Source organism: Protomyctophum parallelum (assembly GCF_964188405.1).
Source record: "Protomyctophum parallelum genome assembly, chromosome: 22".
Taxonomy (NCBI): Eukaryota; Metazoa; Chordata; class Actinopteri; order Myctophiformes; family Myctophidae; genus Protomyctophum; species Protomyctophum parallelum.
Genome location: NC_139714.1, coordinates 2,256,619 through 2,276,194, shown reverse-complemented (window position 1 = coordinate 2,276,194; position 19,576 = coordinate 2,256,619). Strand labels below are relative to the sequence as shown.

Here is a 19,576-nt window from a genome sequence, read left to right as displayed (position 1 = left end):
CGAACAATGCAAGTGTCAAGTGATTAAGGGATTAAGCAGAGAAGAGAAGGGGGTGTAGGGGGTGATCGTGCTCAGAAGGTAAACAGGCCCGGGGGCGAAGCAAACACATTACCACCAGGAAAGTACATGTAGTGTTTCCTCTTTCTGACTGCATGATTACCATGCATACGTTCTCACAGTGTAGAATGAATATTTGACTACCTTTACGTCTAAACTTTCTTTCTTTCTTTCTTTCTACATCTTGTGTAGAGGTACATAAGAGTAAAACTTATTTTTGTTTGGTTTACTTTAGAAAATGCAGCAACAACAACAACAGCAAAAAAGATACTATGATAAAGAGAATGGAAACTATACCTTTAGTGCATTTCCAAAGAGTGTGTTATATCTCTTAGGAGCAGACTCAAATGTAATTATGAGCTCTGCTCACAGGAAATTATTTTATCTATTTAGATTTTTCAGATCACATTGAAACATTGAAACATATTATGTTCTGAAGGTATGTGATCTGAAAAATCGAAATAGATAAAACGTCCACAAATTATGTGGACGGCCCAAATAATGTCACTATTACCCCTGGAGAGGCTTAAATATGAAACGCAGAATAAGGCAGATGTATGGACCCCCTTTTTGGACTATATCTAAGAGAGCAGTTGATTCTGACCGCTTCAGGACAGACCACCCTCACTTGCACACATGCATTTACCACTATACTATAATTACTAATACTATTTTCTTCCGTTGTTTTTCATTTCTTTGTTTTCATTGTTTTTCTTTTTATATATATTGTTGTTAGTATCTTAACTGTATGATTACATGATCAAATTATATATCAAGTCTTGTAGGCTATATGCAAGTCTGTCTAGTGTTGTCCATGTCAGAAAACCCTTAAAATAAATGATGATAAAAAGGGGGGGAAATCATGATTTAACCAGAAATATCACTTTTAACTAGCAAATATCAATTACCCGATATTCCGAAGAAGGGAAAAAAATCTCAAATCTCAGAAGAAATATAAAATACATGAAGTGTGTAATAGCGACAGTTCCTTGGTCTCTTGCGCACATAAAGACATCAAATGGAATGGGAGTGTCTGTCTGTCTACAGTCAGTCAACAGTATAAACACTTGTTTCTGAGCAGGCACAGCACATGAGTCTGTTCCTTCCAACCCAAACAGGGACCCTCATCACTGATCAGTGACACTGAGGAATGCTGGGAAGGAGGAAGCACCACATTAGTCTCCTAAAAATAACACCACCCTCGTCTGTCCCGTTACAACAGTCCCAACAGGTTCTTTCCAATGCCCTGTTGGAGGAGGGTCAAGGAGGAGGCATGTTCAGGGTCAACGGATGATGATGGTTCTTACAAATGACCTTCTAACTTGGCTTTGTAACCTCACCTCTGCTTCTTCACTCCATGCCCTTCATCTCCATCATCTGTTTTTGTCTCCTGTGGTCCGCAGAGCACTGATCCACTGATGGACAGACTTTGGGGCCCAGCTGGTGCTCAGCGGGACCAGGACCAACGCTCTGAAAAAACATACGCCTCGATTATGCATGGATCCTCCTCACCATAGGGTGTTAGAACTCTTCATTAATCACCTCCTCTCTCTCTCTCTCTCTCTCTCTCTCTCCCCCCCCCCCTCTCTCTCAATTCACTTTGCTTTATTGGCATGAGACATATACGTTTACATTGCCAAAGCAAAAGTGGAACATAAGCATCAAAACAAAACAAATCAAAACAATGTAGCCTATGTACAAATACATTTTGAATAAAATAAAGGCGTAAACAGAGCTACATGTGTTACATTGCAGTCTGAAATAGTTATACATCCATATAGGAGGTTAGCTTGCCTTGGTATAAACTTTTGAAAATTGACAGCAGTATTTCAATGTTGTGCATTCACCTGGACGGTATACAACATTTTCGATAAATTGTAACTATACAATATTGATTTAATTCAGTCAGTATGGAGGACTATTTAAGTCACAAATATATAAATAGGCTAAATAAACATTTGTTTTTTTTAATTAAATTGTGAGATAACGATAGCAATAGGCTACATTTATTTTGTATTATGGGGTTGATAATTGGTGAACTACATCCATCAAATCAAGTACTACTGCTGAGTTTATCACAGGAGGAGGAGGTGTTGCCATATCTGCTTATTATAAGCGACTTTGTCGTTCCGGGGGATAGTTGCTTATTTGGGTGACGGCTCATAAATGTTCATGTTGTATTATATGTTTAAAAAAGATCCCACATTTTGCACTTTTCTTTCAAGAAGAAAGAAATGGCAGATCTACAAGCTTGTAAGATATTTTCAAATAACCGATGTAGATTAGGTTTAGAGTGCTCATGTAAGGCTATAGTCCAAACATGGGCAACTGGCGGCCTGGGGACCACCTTCACTTATTGGCCCACAGGTTAATATCCGAATACTGATATATTATTGATTTCAGCTGTTATAGTTCCAAACATGAAAACATAACCGTCTTTAATTACTTCAGTCTATAGTAGATTATAGCCTAGTATTTAAATTATATTGTCTTTTTATGTCCAATGTATAGGCCTATAGGCCTATAGTTGTATTTTAGTTCATAAAGTTAACATAAATATAGCTAAATGTATTTGAAACTAAATTATACTTTTCAGGATTCCAATTAAACAATAGCAAAACAGAGCCTATATGCAATGTGCCACCCTGGAGTGAGTGTGGGAATATATAGTGGCCCTCTTGAGTGAGTGTGGAAATTGTGTCCCGTCCCTTTCCATATTTCAAAGTTGCCCAGTTCGCCCATTCGCCCATTGCCCATTGCCCATTGCCCATTGCCCATTGCCCATTCGCTTCTTTTGGGCTTGTTTTCAAAGACCGCGGTTACTTGCTTCTCTCGCGTATCTGGCAACTCTGGGTGGAGGGGGGAGGTGGGTCTTTTTTGCGCATGCGCAAAATCCTTAACCCACACGCGGCTCTCGCCACAGTGCAATCCAATCTACTGTCAGTACTGTAGTAGTACTGTGTATGTATGCCTCCGCAGCGCGCGTGTCTCTCGCCCTTCTCTCTCACACACTCACGCACGCACGCACACGAACACGTACACACACACACACACACACACACACACACACACACACACAGGACAACAGGAGTCAGGACAGCCCTCCCTGTGCTCTCGCCTCTCAGCAGCAGCATCAGTCTGTCTCTCCACTAGACTCTGGCCGTCATCATGGTGCTCAGCCTCAGAGGGACTGTCGTAGAGACTCCTTATTGATCAACATGGGTTAAAAATTAAGAACATTACGCACGAGAACGATGCGTAAACTTGGACGCGCACTTTGATGCCGACAGAAGAAAATGTCCGTATTGTTGCGGGACGAAGACACGCGGTTTGAGTCGAGGACTACAACAACCCGAGGGAGAGACGACGGGACTTAGTGTTGTTGATTGTAATCTAAGTGACATCAATTTAATGAGAAATGCTTACGGAGCTGGTTTGTACCGCCGCGGCTGTTCTTCTCTACCTCAACACTCTGGACGCAGATTTCTGCTACGATGACAGGTAGGATATGGTCCTCCTCCTCCTGTGGACTGACCTGGGTCCGTTACCTATGGCAACATCATCAGTGTTCATCACTATTAGCCTTGGATCAAGACTACTATCGTATCTATGTATTTGATCAAAATAAATGGTAAAATTAGAAGGTCACCCAGGTCTAATATACAATTGCTACAAATTGCTATAACAAAACCATCCAGTCATTTGGATTTGGGGCATAAAAGGAAGGATAACATTGCATCTGATAATGATGTTTGTAGGCTACTGTGCATGTTCACATCTAGCTCTGGTCCAAACTTATAAGTAGGCTATAGAGTATAGTATATATATATATATATATATATATATATATATATATATATATATATATATATATATATATATATAGCCAATTTTACAGAGGTGCCAGATGCAGTCTGAACTTTTGCTTTCGTATACGTATTGCCCTTGTCCGTCACAAATGTTTGGTTTTCTTATTTTGATCAGAAGACTACATAATATTACTGAATGTCTTCAGAATATACCATGACACTGATTTACTATGCCACTATATGGCACAATAGGAGTCCACTGGTTCACAAACATTTTATTTCCAAGGACCCTAACTCTCCGAGTGTACAAATGGAACAAAATGGACCCACATGGGGTCCATTTGGTTCCATTTGTACACTCTCAGAGTTACAGACCTGCAATGGTCATTTAGGATAAATGGATAAATAAATAAACACAAATTGTCATTTAGCTGTTTGTGTTTATTTATTTGTATTTTTTGGACATTATGTCTATGGCAAAAAAAGACAATAATGTTCACCATGAACAATTATATGTATGGGTAGCCTATCTGCATCTACTAATACTATAGTCTTGATCCAAGGCTAATCAATCATCATTATCGTCTGAGATCATTCACATAGCATTTCTTCTTTAAACCTCAATTTATTACAAACAATATAGTGGCTTGCCGAAAATTACGGCTACATTATGCTACAACGTGTCCCAAGTTCATGTAAGCAACACCATAGTATAGTAGGATACTATTGTTGTTAATTAGTAAGGCTTTTTACACGTGGCGGGAATATTATGGAAAGGGAAGCGCAGGCGTGTGTCCTAGTTCTTCACTGCGTGGTGCCTTTGTTTTGTCTGTACTCTGTATAGCCTAGAATAAGAGTTATTTGTAGAGTAGCCTAGACTATGATCTATTCTAGTCCACCCTAGGGGGAGGCAGTTGCATCAGATGATGACCTGTGAATAAAAAATGTGTGAATTTAAATTCACCTTTCACTGTAAGGTGTTTTATGTTTTATGACTGGCTCTCAACTCACTGAACACTATACCCCAACCCTGGAGCTTTATTTGGATGGTAATCATTGCAGCCTAAGACTATCATAGATTTATTTGATTGATTTTTGACATTTGCATATAGATACGGAAAAAGTCAGACTCGATTAAATAGATCTATGATTGTGTGTTTGTTCAGTAACAGGGGTCTCCAGCTCTCTATTCAACAGAAAAATAGATAAATGTTTAGTTTGGAACACCAATTATATCCATTCAGAGACTAAACAGTAAACACATACCGTATTTATAGTCTGTACGTGGGTAGTCTCTCAAGACAGACTATAAGAGGGCGCTGTTTTTCCTTTGTTTGGCCAATGGGTATTGGGTACCCAGATTGGTACAGTATGTAGGTAAATTACTTTAGAAAATGCAATATGACAATGTCAAGTTAACTAGCTGAGCCACCAGTGTCTTCCAGTGCACAAGCAACAGGCTACATTTTTGCACGATTAAAACATTGTAGGGTTGAACAATACACAATTGTTAGGCTGTCACATCCTCTGCATTTAAAGTTACACTTGCGTATATGCTTAAGTTCAGTTTCAATAAGCTACTTAAGAGTCCTATGCCTGATGTACACGACTACACGTGGTTAAAATGCTTTGTGTGCAGCTTCCAGCATCAGCGTGCTACACTGCACTCTACTCAGGGGGATCAATCTAATTAAACGGCGGAGCATTGCTTTAAATTAGAATAATTTAAAACGCTTGAATGAATACATACATGAATATATCGTCAACAACACCATGCTTCCTATAGGGTCAATTAGGAACTCATTCTGGAGAAAATCTCCCTTCTTTCTGCCAGTGCTGGTTTGGTTGTCCTTAAAAGGATATAAATGACCTAATCGTAAGTCATCTTTATTTAAAAGCACTATACAGTGAAGTGGGGCGGCGGCGACATGTAAAATAAGCAATCGCACAATAACTCATGCACCCTGAGATATGAGCTCATTCCCTTGCTGCTGTGTTGTCGAAATTATCCAAACTGATATGAATTACTCCTTTGAGGTAGGCTAATTCATTGCAATTCTTTATCCCATATGATCTGTGTTAAACCCTGAGCTAATAATAATAGCCTACATTTTATTACAACAATACTACATTTCTGTATGGTTTAATCAGATGCATTGTTCTGCTGACATTGAACAGGTTGCCTTCCCCTTCGGGTTGAAATGGTTGTTGTCTGTCTGGTAGCTACTTAAACAGACATACCAGCGTACACCCTCATCCTCATCCATTTGTCAACGCTGCATTTTGACCTCTGTGAGTTGGATGTGATGTGTGAGTGTGCGAGTGCGCGTGCGTGCGCGTTTCTGTGTGTGTGTGTGGGGGGGGGGGGGAATCAGGGAAAGAAGGAAATGGAAAAGAGAGACTGAGTGCAGCAGGTATTTCAAAAGCTGTTTCGTCCTGCAGAACATTAGGCAGTGTGTCTGGTGGTTGTGCTGTGATGTGCACAGCAGCTCTCCATCCATCAGCATCGTCCGCTTCTCTGACCATGACACAGTGAAGCTGTCACACAGGTCCGCTCCTCTCCGGTGACAGATTGCTGTAGTGGCCTCTGTCCCGGCCGGCTCCAATCCCAGCCTAAGCACTCGATGGCTGCATCCCTACAGCGAGGGGTCACCCTCCACCCACCCAGTGGATCTATCAAAGTCACACTGATCATTTACACTCTGGGGACTCGACTGACGGACTCGGGGGTTGGAGAACTGGAGATGGACGAATACCAATCAGAGGTTTGACCTCGCCAGTCGTCGGTCAAACAAGTCTCTTTCCGGAGGTCAAGAGAGCGGCATGCTCTCTGTCTCTCCCCTCGGGGGTTAGGGTTAGGGTCGTTAGAGAGGGACGTTCTAGTTGGAGGTTTGCAACAAGGGGCTTCAGAAAAGATGTAGTAGCTTCACAGTTATGTGTAGCGTAGCCTATACGTCCTACGAGACTCCTGACACGACCAGCCACCAAAAACATCTCTATGGATCATGGGGTGTGTAATTGATAGAAAACTAGAGCGGTGCCCGTTGGGCACTGGCCTACTTGGAACGATGCAAGTTGGAAATGAATGCCCCACCCAGTTATTATGTCTGTGTCCCTTTTATGCCCATATATATGGAGTTCTTTGTCAGGCACTCAGGCATGCCCAAATATGGAGTCTATGCAGATGTCAGAACATCATTGTGATGAACAGGTCAGCTCCAAACAGTATGGAGATGTAGGGGTGTGGAATTTGAAGTCGGTGGGGCGAACAGTTCTAGAGTTACGTGAATTACAGACGTATACACAGAAGTACACGCACACAGAGGTGCGGTGCATTTATAGATAGATAAATAAGTCATTTTTGGGTGAAGGCTTTGATAGTCTTGTTCCAGGCTAATCTGATGATCTTCCCTGTGTCTGTGCTTGCCCTGACACTACAGCTAGTACTGTATGTTTCATTATTTATTACACGCCTTTTATCACCCTGGACCCTTTGGGCCTTTGAAGCAGAACAATGCCTCCCGTCTGGAGACTCAAAGTTCTGGGGATGTCCTGGCAAAAAGGTCTGCTTTCTCAATCATGTCAAGTGTTTTTCCTGGTCAGACTCAGACGCCGGCCAAGCACTCCATCAGCCAATGGTAATGCGTACCAATAAAAAATCTGTGCGTGAAACGACTGAATTTTACTGATTGTGAGAGAGGAAAGAGGGAAAATCCTGCTTTTATTAGTTTGTTAATAACTGGTGCTTTTAGAGTCATTCCTCTCAACATCATCGCCTGTCCCGTCTTTGTAAGAGTTTATCTCTGATAGAGGCTGTTGAGCTGTTTCTGGCTATGTGTCCATATCAGATACAGACATGGGGGATTAATGACAATAGTTTACACCTGTGTTGGTGACACAGATGTTTATGGGCCCATAAACTAAATGAACAGATGTGTGGGCCCATAAACTAAATGAAAAATAAAATAGTTACACACTCTCCAGCCTCGATGTAGAAATATATTTATTTGGGCTATACTGCCAACGTTTCAACTCATGCCCTGTGTGCGTGTGAGTGCGTGCGTGCAATCATTTTAGTTTTCCTTTTGCTTTTGATAGAATGTGATATAAGAGGGATAGCCCAACGGATATGGTTCTTAATTGATTAGAACATTGATTTGCTGTGAACTCTAAACTCTTGAAACCCTTGAATCCTCATCATCAAGTGTTGTGACAGGTCAACAAATGACCCTCTGAAAGATTGTGATATTTCAACGGCACTGGCTTTTAAACAGCTACGTTGTGACAAATTGATCCAGTGATAGATGTCCCCAACCAGAGGAGTAGGAAACCATTCAGCCAGACACCAATGTTCAGCACAGTAAGGACTCTTTAATCATATTGTCTCTTTATTATAAGCGACTTTGGGCGTGCTTTTCTGTAAAGTAGATGGTAGTTGTTGGATTTTTTGGTCATGTTTCTAAAGTGTAGTTCAATTTTGAATAACCCCCCCATCTAAACATATTCTGTGCCAGGGACCCCCTACCTGCCTACCAGATGTGTCCAAAAATATTCATAATTTGCCACAAATAGAAAAGCACTTGTAGATCGGCTATTCCATTGAAACAGAACACGTCCTAGCAGCACTTTTCAGAGCTGTGCGGATTCCTTAAACATCTTGATGTAACAGCCCAGAATTGCATTATGGATCCTTAGGGGTTCAGCAACGAAACCATCTTTCTTTCATACGTAGGAGAAAAGCTATTCCATCTTTGGGTGGGTGGGTGTCTGGCTATAGTTGAGATGAGGTTGATGTGGTTTGTTGATGACAGCAAGGACGACCACATTTCCTGCATATGCAATTCTGAAATTAATTTCGTATCCATAATCTTCTCCATGCTGCATCTCCTCCCTGTTAAAACCGTTTAAAAGTGTTATTGTCAGATGTGGAATTTAACTAAGTAGTACATGATTTATTCAAGTACTTTTGAGCTTTTGATTGTGAGCTCTCCAAGCTCGCAATGCGTCACTTAACCTGTGAAATGGGACATTCTGCATAATACGTTTGGTACTTTTAAGTATATTTTTATGACAATACTTTTGGTATTCTGAATCCAGGACTTTTACTTGAGTATTTCTACATTGCAGTATTGATACTTTTACTTAAGTAAAAAAAATATGAGTACTCTTACCACCATTGAGCGGGTGGGTGTCTGTCTAGTTGAGAGATGAGGTTGATGTGGTTCGTTGACGACATAAATGATGGCCACATTTCCTGCATATGCAATTATGAAATTGAATTCTGATCCATATTCTCCATGTGTTATCGCCCTCATGTGTGTTGTTTAAAAAACAAAGGCCTATGATGCAGTTAATTGCAGGCCACAAATGGCACAGAGGTGACACAGAGATGTGACTCTAGCTAGTCTAGAGTGTTGAGTCACAGCGGTGCCATCGATGGAGGCAACAAGAGTCACTGGGTTTCAACATCTGGTTCTTCTCTATGGAGGTTTCTGAGGTTGACCGATAAACATATCAATATGGGAGTCGTCTTTCAGGGAAGCGTCCTCTGAGGTCTGACTATCATTTCCCTGACTCAAAAGTGTTAAGGAACCTTCTTGCACACCCATGCATGTATCAATAACATACTCTAACATATTGACTTGAAATGAAACTCCCAGAAATACACAGTTTTCTGTTATTTACCGACTGTTATTTAAATGAAGCAGCGAAAGCCGACCAAGCTCAGCCCCGAGATGGGGGCACCACTGACATAGCAACACAGGTTTTTCAGAAAAATGTTAGGATTTAGAAGACATTTTGTAAAATAGGCCTCAGGGCTTATGGCTTAATGTTACATTTGCGCCATGTAAAACTCATGTTCACACAAAAGGCCCACTTTTCACGACACAACAACAACTTTGAAGAGCTACTGTATACCTGATCTTGGCTTACTATACAGGTTGACACCTCCCAAAGTCATTGTGATCGGTTTCGGGCCATCAGAAAATACATGTTAGTGGGAGTTTCTGAGCCTCCAGTGGAATACTATACTAGCAATTATCTAAAATAAGCAGCCTAGTTTTTCTTTACACTCTTTTAGTCGTATGCCTGGAAAAGATACCAGTAAATACAGTATGAGGGAGAAGTTGGCGACAGTGTTTCCATGTCTGCTTATTATAAGCGACTTCGGGCTTTTTTTCTTTTCCTGTGAAATTGTTTGTAAATTAATGGGGGTTATTATGCTTGTTTGTAAAGTGCAGTTGCTTATGTGGGCTTGTTTCCTAATGTTGTTTAAAAATGGAGTGCCACAATTTTTGTATTTTTGAGTGGTGCAACCACTCCTACAACCAGCAATGTCCGTGTACCTACCTGTTTGTATCAGTGGTCATGAGCACGAGTGGTGTGCGCATGCGTGAAATTGGAACACGGGGTAATGCTGCGTGCATGCATTTATTAATACCAGTAGGGGGTGCCAGAAACTGAGAGAGGGGTAGTGCTGTGAGAGAGAGAGAGAGAGAGAGAGAGAGAGGGGAGTTGCACCACTCGGTTCACACAGGTGTGATTTTTTGTATTTCATATGTGTCTATGAGGTGACAGTACTTCATTAGACACCCTGGAGTCGTTTTTATGTGCAATGATGTATTCCCTTTGTATTTAGGGTTTCTTCCTGGAGGCTGAACCCTTGACAGTCAAACGTGCCAATGAAAAACAGGCAAACCAGGCATACTTAATGAACTGGTGGGGTGCCCACATAAAAATGACATTTTAACAAATACTGTACACTTTTTTGAAAAACTTCTTCCTCCTGGACGAAACCATGCAAGGCACCAACCAACCAAGGACACTTCGACACTAACTCTGTTCAAACTGGGAACCTTGCGGTTCCCATTCGGCTGCTCTACTGGCCACTCACTCTACCTCTAGTCTACTCTAAACCACTGCCGCCACACAAGCTAAAATAGCTCTACAAGCTATTTTCAACTAGCCAATGCATAATAAGTGCTCATGTGGCCTATGGTCACTTCTTTTGGGCTTGCCTTGCTTTCATAGACCTGGTTGCTAAATCATAAATAAATAAATACATAAATCATAAAATCTGGCACCCCTGGTGGGGTGTCTGCCTCTGTCGTGGAGGAATTTTCACCAAGTCTGAGACATAAATCAGCATAAAGACAAGCAAACAAGAGAATTAAATTGAACAATTCGGTGAGAGAAACACTCAAATAAGTGTTTATCAAAAGAAATACGAGACGGCTTTTGAGGTGAGGGAGGAATTTCAGCCATATTTTGGGTACATCAGGGATTCTATGTTTTAGAGGAGAAACAGGCGAGGGCTGAAGAAACGTGTGGTTTGGTGGTGAAAGAGCGTTTTATTTACAGTGAACGGTCGCCATGGATATATTCATCTTAAAGGACCATGTGAAGAGTTGCCATAAATGCTCTAGTATTGAAGTATTAAGCATTAACATGTGTTTTTTACTCACTGCCCATGAAAATAATATTACCATTGATGTCTTCGCATTTGTAGTCCCAAGCTTTGGGAACGGGGGAGAGCAAGACCCATCAGTCAAACAATAGGAGGAGGAGGAGGGAGCAGACTCATCTCATTTTGATTACTAGCAGATTTAACTCTTATAATACTTTGTGGTCAATTTAAAGGAAATGTCAACAATCTACAGATGTTCTGGGACCTAAATGGCTTTCAAGCCACACATGAGTGTCAGTGTGGAGTATTATGTAATTCCTCATTTGATTTACAGTGCATGTCAGTCTCTAATGGTTTAGGGAATACAGGACAGTGTCTGCATGTGTTGAAACTTGTGGATGAAATGTTACAGACTATTAGTTGAGAGTTGTACACATTAAAATCCGGAGTGTTAATTAACTACTCTGTAAATTGACCTGCACGGGTCAGTGTTTACACTCCCTGAGTTCAAGTTTTAAATTGACCTGTGCTAGAGTGCGGTCTAGCCACCACCAACCGGCGGGGACTGAATCGCTGCTCTCCACACTCTCCTACCTAACATCTGAGCTCTCCGGTGATGCTAGCTAAGTGTCGCAGTGCGTCTACATAAGTGGTGGGCCTCTTGCCTTTCCTGGCTCCCACAGTGTCAGTTTACTTGCCACTAGTTCCAGGTGCCTGACGCTGTTCTTGCTCTGACTTTGTCTTTGACCGGTGGCATCCGTGTGAGACCTAGTGCCAATCCGTAGTATTCTTGGGTAGCCTCCATCCAGGGCCCTTTCCTGTTGTGCTGCGAGAGTCCATGTCTCAGCCCCATATAATACAGCAGTACTGACTCCATTGTGAGGGTCCATGTCTCAGCCCCATATAATACAGCAGTACTGACTCCATTGTGAGGGTCCATGTCGCAGCCCCATATAATACAGCAGTACTGACTCCATTGTGAGGGTCCATGTCTCAGCACCATACAGGAGGTACTGACTTCACTGTGAGGGTCCATTTATGTGATTCTTAGAAGTTAAATCTTCCGAAATAGATATTATTGTTAACTCAAATATATTGTAGCTCCATATATCCTGTATGTTCCACAAGGATGGTCAACAATTCTTTGACATGAAACAGCAATACATCTCCATCCAGACTCCCTCACCACAGCTGTCTCTAGTGTCTCCTAAACTCCTTTGGTGAATTATTGGATTCCTCAAACTGTCTGCCCTACATCCCGACCACAAGGACTAGACTATATGGTCAGGCTACTGCAACAGCATCCTCCATGGCATCACCTCCAATGCCCTCAATAAACTCCAATGTGTTCGAAACTGAAGACCCATCTGTCTTTGTTTAGTTTAGTTGTTTTCCCATATATGTTGTTTTCTTTCACCCTCTCCCACTGCATGGCTCCCACACACGCACACACGTGTGAGCATGCGCACGCACGCACAGCGACTTTGAGTACTTGGAGCGCTATCTAAATGGTTATTATCAAGGAAGCTAGCAGGTTAACATGGTGAATATAATGCTTAGTAAAAGTTCATAGCACCCTTATGTCTCAGAGGCCCAAAGATACACACATGGTGGCCTGGGGGGATGAGATGGTCTGTTCTCATCCCAGTGCGTGCTGCCTCCTCTAACCCTTGGCTGGCCTTTCTGCACCGTGAGCACAGACACCACACCGTCGCTCTCAGAATGCAGACCATCTGCACATCGACCCGTAACGCTGGTTACTTTACCACGGGCGATTGCGTTTCTGTGTGCACCGGCAGCGTCGCCAGATTCACATCCTTAAAGGTCACGCATGCTTGGCAGAGTCCAAACATAGATCAGCTGGGGAAACACAGGGAAGCTGTCAGAACCTTCCCTAAAACATGCGGGGGCAGCGCTCCACGCGTCCCAGACTCTTCTCCCTTCTGGCTCCCAAATTGTGGAACGAAACTCCCCATTGCAGTTAGAACTGTCTGCAGACTCACTCCCAAACTTCCACCGTAATCTGAAGACTCACCTCTTCAGACTCCACCTTAGCCCGTAGCACTTGCCCTAGCCTTGCCCTTGACGACCCTGCCTGCATGCTTATGCAAAGGCTAAGATTAATTTGTAGACCTGGTGTGTATAGTTCCAATGTACAGATTATAGATTTTTTTTAATATTATTTTTAGGTTTAGACCGAGGATTCTTGATTGATGATTCTTGGTTTACCTATGATCCTAGATGACTATATGCATGTGAAGTGTTTACCTTGCTTAATGTAAATCGCTCTGGATTAAGAGAGTCTGATAAATGCCTAAATTGTTAATTGTTAATGACATTACCAGATGTTAGATCAAAACCATTCTCTTACTGTACGTGTTGCTTATCTGACTGGCTGCCTGCATGTGATCTTTATGCTGTTCAGCTGGAAGTTGCAGAGTGTGTGTGGGGTTGAGTTTCTGCCACGGAGCATTAAAGTCTCACTCTGTAAGCAAAGCTCACTGTTCTGGTTTTACATTACACTTTGAAGCTGGCATCGTCTTCATCCAGTTCCAGCTACAAGGTGGACTTAAAACAGTCGTAGTGCAATATGACACCAGTCTTGGAATCACAGGGATGCCTGTGCTTTGCCTTTCTACCTCTTCTAGTCAATAGTTGTTGTTGTGTTTTCTGCACTTTTTCTCTGCGCAAAACATCGAACATCATTAAGAAATCAGACATGAGTGCGGCACGGTCACTCTGCACAGCCGTGGTATTATTGCTTTTATACTGTTTGTTTTTTAACATGAGTTGGTAGTGTTCAGTTTTACCGTTATCGCGTTGCTTTCAGCCCATTGTTTACCGTTGCTATTTGCAACTTAACTGCTTAACTTAACTTAACTTAACTTCAAATCCAATCCTCCCTTTAAACCCTGTTCTGTACCCATCATCTTCTCATAGTAGAACACTGAAGCTACTCCCAGACAGTCGCTTCAGGAAGATGCAAGATGCAGCTTACAGCACACGTCTCTTTCAAATTTTCCATGCATACATAGGATTAAAGTGCTCATGTGGGCTATAATAGTCGCATCTTTTGGGTTTGTTTTCATAGACCTGGCTGCTTATTTCTCTCGCAAAATCTGGTCAACAGATGCACTGATCACTGGAAGCAGTGGTAGGGTCTCTGACAGGTACCCAGAGCCAGTTGGAGATAAGAGTATTAGGCATTATAAATAAACATGGCAGTAGTGACCACATCCCACAGTGGAATGCTGCTTTGATAAATGGAATGAATCCACGTTTGATAATGGGGTCGGTTTCCTCCTGCTCCACTCAGTCCCAGATAAAGCAGCTAGCCGCCTTATTTTCACTGCAGAAAGTAATTTATTATTTCACCTCTTTGCTTTAATATTATTCATGGATGAATGGTCATGGCATTTTTTTTGTGATGGATTTATGACATAACTAATTTGTTGTTGTGGGGCCATCCTGTCACACTGTACAGTCTCCAGCAGGGGAGTTTCCCTCCCTTTTCAACTCATGATTTATGATTATCATCTTCTGCCCGCGTGCTTTTCCTCTAAATGTCACTGAATTATGCATTTCTGCCCTGTGATAAATTCGGACCCCGGATTGAAATGCAGGGCACATGGTCGTATATATTTTGTCTCTCAGCCACTGACCTTGTAGGTATATCAGTGTGTCTGGGTGAAGGTCACATAAGAAGTTTAACGTTTAAACAAATGTAAAGAGCACGTGGTACAGTCAGACATAAAGGCTAAAAGGATCATTTGTGGTCCTATGTATTCAGTTAATCAATATGGCATAAGAAATAACAATAATACGTGTCATCAACAAATACAGAACACATACAGTAGTTTATGATAGTAGGATAGTAGTGTAGGATAAAAATGAAAAACGACACCTACTTTCTATGGGAATTTGCATTTACTCCCCTTGTGGTCACCGGCATAGATGTTTTTGTTGTTGTTTTTTAGGCTGGTTTTGAAAGAAACCAGTGATTCATATCTTTGAATGGATGGTGACAGGGCATTCCACATGTTGGTGGTAGATTAGTAGAATGAGAATTGTCCCATGTTTGTTCTGTATTTGGGTGGTACCAGATCAGAGGGAGCGATCCCTCTAGTATTGTGAACAATGCACAGTGAGACATTTCAAGAAGCATGTTTTTTAGCCTGAAAAGGTTGGCAGAAGCTTGTAGCAATGTAGCTTATCCTTTGCTTATTCTTTTGAACAAGAAAGAATTTGGTGCAGAACAATTCAATCATTCTGTTGATTGACCTTCTATTGAAGGTGATACTGATACGGCCAAATAGCCCAACATTTATAATGTGATGACATTTGGGGTATAAGGTTTTCTTGATCTTCCTAAACAAATCCAATAATCCATCCATTGTCATTGATAATACAGCCGTAATACATTATCTACAATAGTTTCATCCATGACTGTGACACAACAATCCGTCCAGTTACATCCATCACTATGATAAGAAATCTAGTTACATCCATTACCTAACAGGACAGAGAAAAGTCCGCTATTGACTGGCCTCCTTATCAGCAGGAGAGTCAAGCAACCATGAGATGTGGAGGAAGGATAGTTAAGGGATTTCCTGGAAGTGTATGTCTCTCTCTCTCTCTCTCTCTCTCTCTCTCTCTCTCTCTCTCTCTCGCACGCACGCACGCACGCACGCACGCACGCACACACACACGCCACACACTCAAATGTATCTATAGTCTATGTATTTGGTTACAGTGTTAACATGTCAGGTTGAATGTATTCACTATTTTGGTTGCATTTCTGTGGCTAGTGTACATGGAGAACTTTGCACAATACATTTTATTACAAAAGCAAAAACCCAGTCGTTCATACATGATGTCATGACGTCTCTCGGCATGACATCACGTCTACTTGTCCCTCCAGTCCATCTCAGAGGGGACACATTGAACTTTATATGATGCGTTTTATGGCGTTCTAATGGAGTTTTCCCTCGGCCTATATATTTGTGGATGCCTGTTGATCGTTTGACAAACTGGGATCATTCCCCCCCTGTGGATTTCCTTTGACTTCCATTACACTGGATTGCATCAGCGATGTCATTTATTGGTTCCAGTCATCACTGGGCCTTTTTGGAGGGATTATTTTACTTAGGCTGAACTATATTTGCTAATTTGTTGAATGACGGCTATAGGGCTTGGCCGATGTGCATGTAAAATGCTTTATTTTAAACCATTGAGACCTGTTACACCGCATCACACAAAAGCAGATCCACAAGCTTGTAGCTCTACTACTTATGGTATTAGTATTTTTATAATTTGAACATTTGGACATACAGCATGAATTTTAGAATTGGCCTCAGGTCTGAGTAATTATGGTCAAATGTGCTATAGATTGTCTCTACTTTAATTGATGATGTATTGATAACTGTTCTACGTTTCTGAGTTACAGTACAGTATGTTTATCAGATCAGACAGCAGTGAGAGTCATTAGTTGGTTAAAGCATAGATATGGTTCGTTTGGGTCAGTTCAGCCGATGTCTCCATATCATGTGACAAGTGGTCTGGGCAGAATAAGAGGGGGTTTTTCACTCAATTGGATACCGTTCCGTATGGTTCATTAGTGCAGCATGCCTGCTGTTTAAACATGGTCCAAACATGACCATTGAAAGAGGGAAGTATCCAGATATTAGGCATATTGTTGTTGTGTTCTATCAATTCCAGGCCATTCCTGTATTGTACAAACTCGCATAAATCCAATTCTATCCACAAATAGCCCACGCTTTTTTTGTAACTTGTGCTCAAATTTCAGATCAATTGCGGTGGAGCAGAGAAACGAGCCTATTTGAACAGAAACAGAACACTGCTTTGTTCTCCAGCTGTTGCCACGGCGATGCCACGTCTTTCGGACCCGCCACTGGCCGTCTGACTGGTCATCAATTAGGACTCGTCCTTCATCTGACCTTCCTAACAGATCAAGCCTTATCTAGGAAATCTGCAAGCTCGACAGTGCGCGACATTGCAAGTCGCAGCACATTGTTTGTAGATCTGCTATTATTAATAGTGCAGCTGAACAATACAATAGGGCTCAAGTATTTAAACTGTTCCTCATTTTGCTGGCGGACCTCAAGGAACCCTGGGGGTCGCTTTGGGAATCACTGATGTAGTGTAGTGAATATAGTGGTCCTGTTGAGAGAGAGGGGGGGGCTCTGATTAATCGGACTACAGGCGGTGGGTGCGTTCTCACATTCATACTCTCTCCCTTGCTTCTCTTTGTGTGTGTGTGTGTGTGCACGTGTGCATATGCGTATGTGGACTATGCGCGCGCGCGTGTGTGTGCGTGCGCACGGTCGCGTGTGTGCGTGTGTGTGTGTGTGTGGATTTACAACTGTTAGACACGGATGGATTGAGGTGAAAAGCGAAGAAAGAACAGTGTTTGTTCACTGCTTCATCAACATGCGCGCACGCCTGCTACATTCTGTGCATGTTAATGATGCACAGTTACATATCTAGATACACGTTACCATACATTTACATATTTGTCAACGTTGTCTCTTCATTTAAATTAAAGCAGTGTGTGTGCGTGTGCGTGTGTGTGTGTGTGTGTGTGTAGGGGGGGGGGGGTAAAGAAGAGTACCTCAAGTTGCCATGTATTGCTGTACTTCTATATACCCGTGTTTAGTGATAGTGTAACAACTAATGTGTTTAGTGTTCTAGGGTTAATCAAGTTGTCATTTATTTCCGTGCATGCAGATTGCAGACGGCTTATAGGTAGTGACTCTAATTACACCTTCCCCCGATACAAAGGAATGTAATTAACTGGAGGAAGGAAGGCACTGGAGCAACTCAGACAGTTTAAGCCCTTTTTAATTCTCAGGGTGCAAGTAAAAATTGACAACGTTTCGATGTATGGGTCACATCTTCGTCAGGTCATAGCCCGAGGGGGCAACACAGTAAGGCTTAAGTATACAGGTGGTACAGGGGCAGTCCCTTCAATTAACCAATGTCACACAGCCAGCAATAATAGGTTCATACTTATTATTCACATGGAGCACTCAGATAAAGAGTGGTCCAGAGATTTAAGGTCTACATTTAAGGCTATACATGAACAATAGGAGGAAATTTGAACTATAAGAAAAATATGAAGATTGAGGCCTCATACACACGTATCAAACACCATCAAACCAAATGTTTTGGTGTGTTTTATTTTAATGGCCGCCACAGTGCTCTTCCAATGGGAGTCACATTGTTTGACCAAACATTTGTGTTTGATGGTTTTCTGTTCCCAATTGGAAAAGCATTGTGGTGGCCAGAAAAACGACCAAACTTTAGTTTGATGGTGTTTGATACGTGTGTATGAGGCGAAGAATAAGATATAAAACAGTACAAAAGTTTAAAAGACGACGATATTATATACGAATGTAATTAACTGCCTCGACCACAATCATTGATTTTTTAGATGGATTGATTTGCTGGTTACGTGTTTCTCGCATTGTGCGAGGAATGCTCAACACAGTATATACAGTATAATGTGTAACATCAATTGCTCCAGATGTCAAAAACACTGGCCTACTATTATGGCAGGTTTCCTGGTGGTCTTTAGTCTTTACTGTGTTATCGGAGGTGGTGGCGGGGGTTATGTGGACTGAAATCTAACACTTCAGCATCCAACCTTCAGAGTGTTTTTTATTTTTCTCGCTTCAATTTATTTCAAATCACGCCCAGAAATAAAATACTCAGGGAAATCTCATACCCCTCTCTGCTGCATGTTGTCGACATCTATATCGTATAATAATTTCTATTAATTTCCCCAAACTCTGCGAGGCGTGACGTGCTGTGTGCCGCCCGCACACATACCGCCCTCCCCGGGGAGAGAAAAGCTCCACTTTTATTAGACATTGATTTTCTATAGGCTCTCCTTGGCGAGGCTAAGGACTCGCCGCAAACACTTATTGGCACCATCACTCAGTGGAGCGGTGGTGTGTGTGTGTGTGTGTGTGTGTGTGTGTGTGTGTGTGTGTGTGCGCGTGTGTGTGTGTGTGTGTGTGTGTGTGTGTGTGTGTGTGTGTGTGTGTGTGCACGCGCGTGTGCATGCGTGAAGTAATTAGCTACATGTTATGATGTACTCAAGTACCGTACGTAAGTACAATATTGAGGCATTATTACTTGACTTAAGCATTTTCAGTACTTTTACTACTCCACTATATATAGCCTTTATATATGTCAAAGGCTAATATTGTACTTCTTACTCCACTATACTTATTTGAAAACTTTTGTTACTTGTTACTTTGTAGATTTTGATTATTAT

The 19,576-nt window shown here is 41.8% G+C and overlaps 1 protein-coding gene across 1 annotated transcript in view; it reads left to right on the top strand.

Moving 5' to 3' along the window:
• The first annotated feature begins 3,127 nt into the window (after positions 1-3,127).
• tmtc2a (transmembrane O-mannosyltransferase targeting cadherins 2a) overlaps positions 3,128-19,576 on the top strand; it is a 70,394-nt gene continuing 53,945 nt past the window's right edge. The window contains exon 1 of the mRNA XM_083757921.1: positions 3,128-3,558. Coding sequence (XP_083614047.1) covers positions 3,476-3,558 — 83 coding nt within the window. The 5' untranslated portion in view covers positions 3,128-3,475. The remainder of the gene's footprint in view (positions 3,559-19,576) is intronic.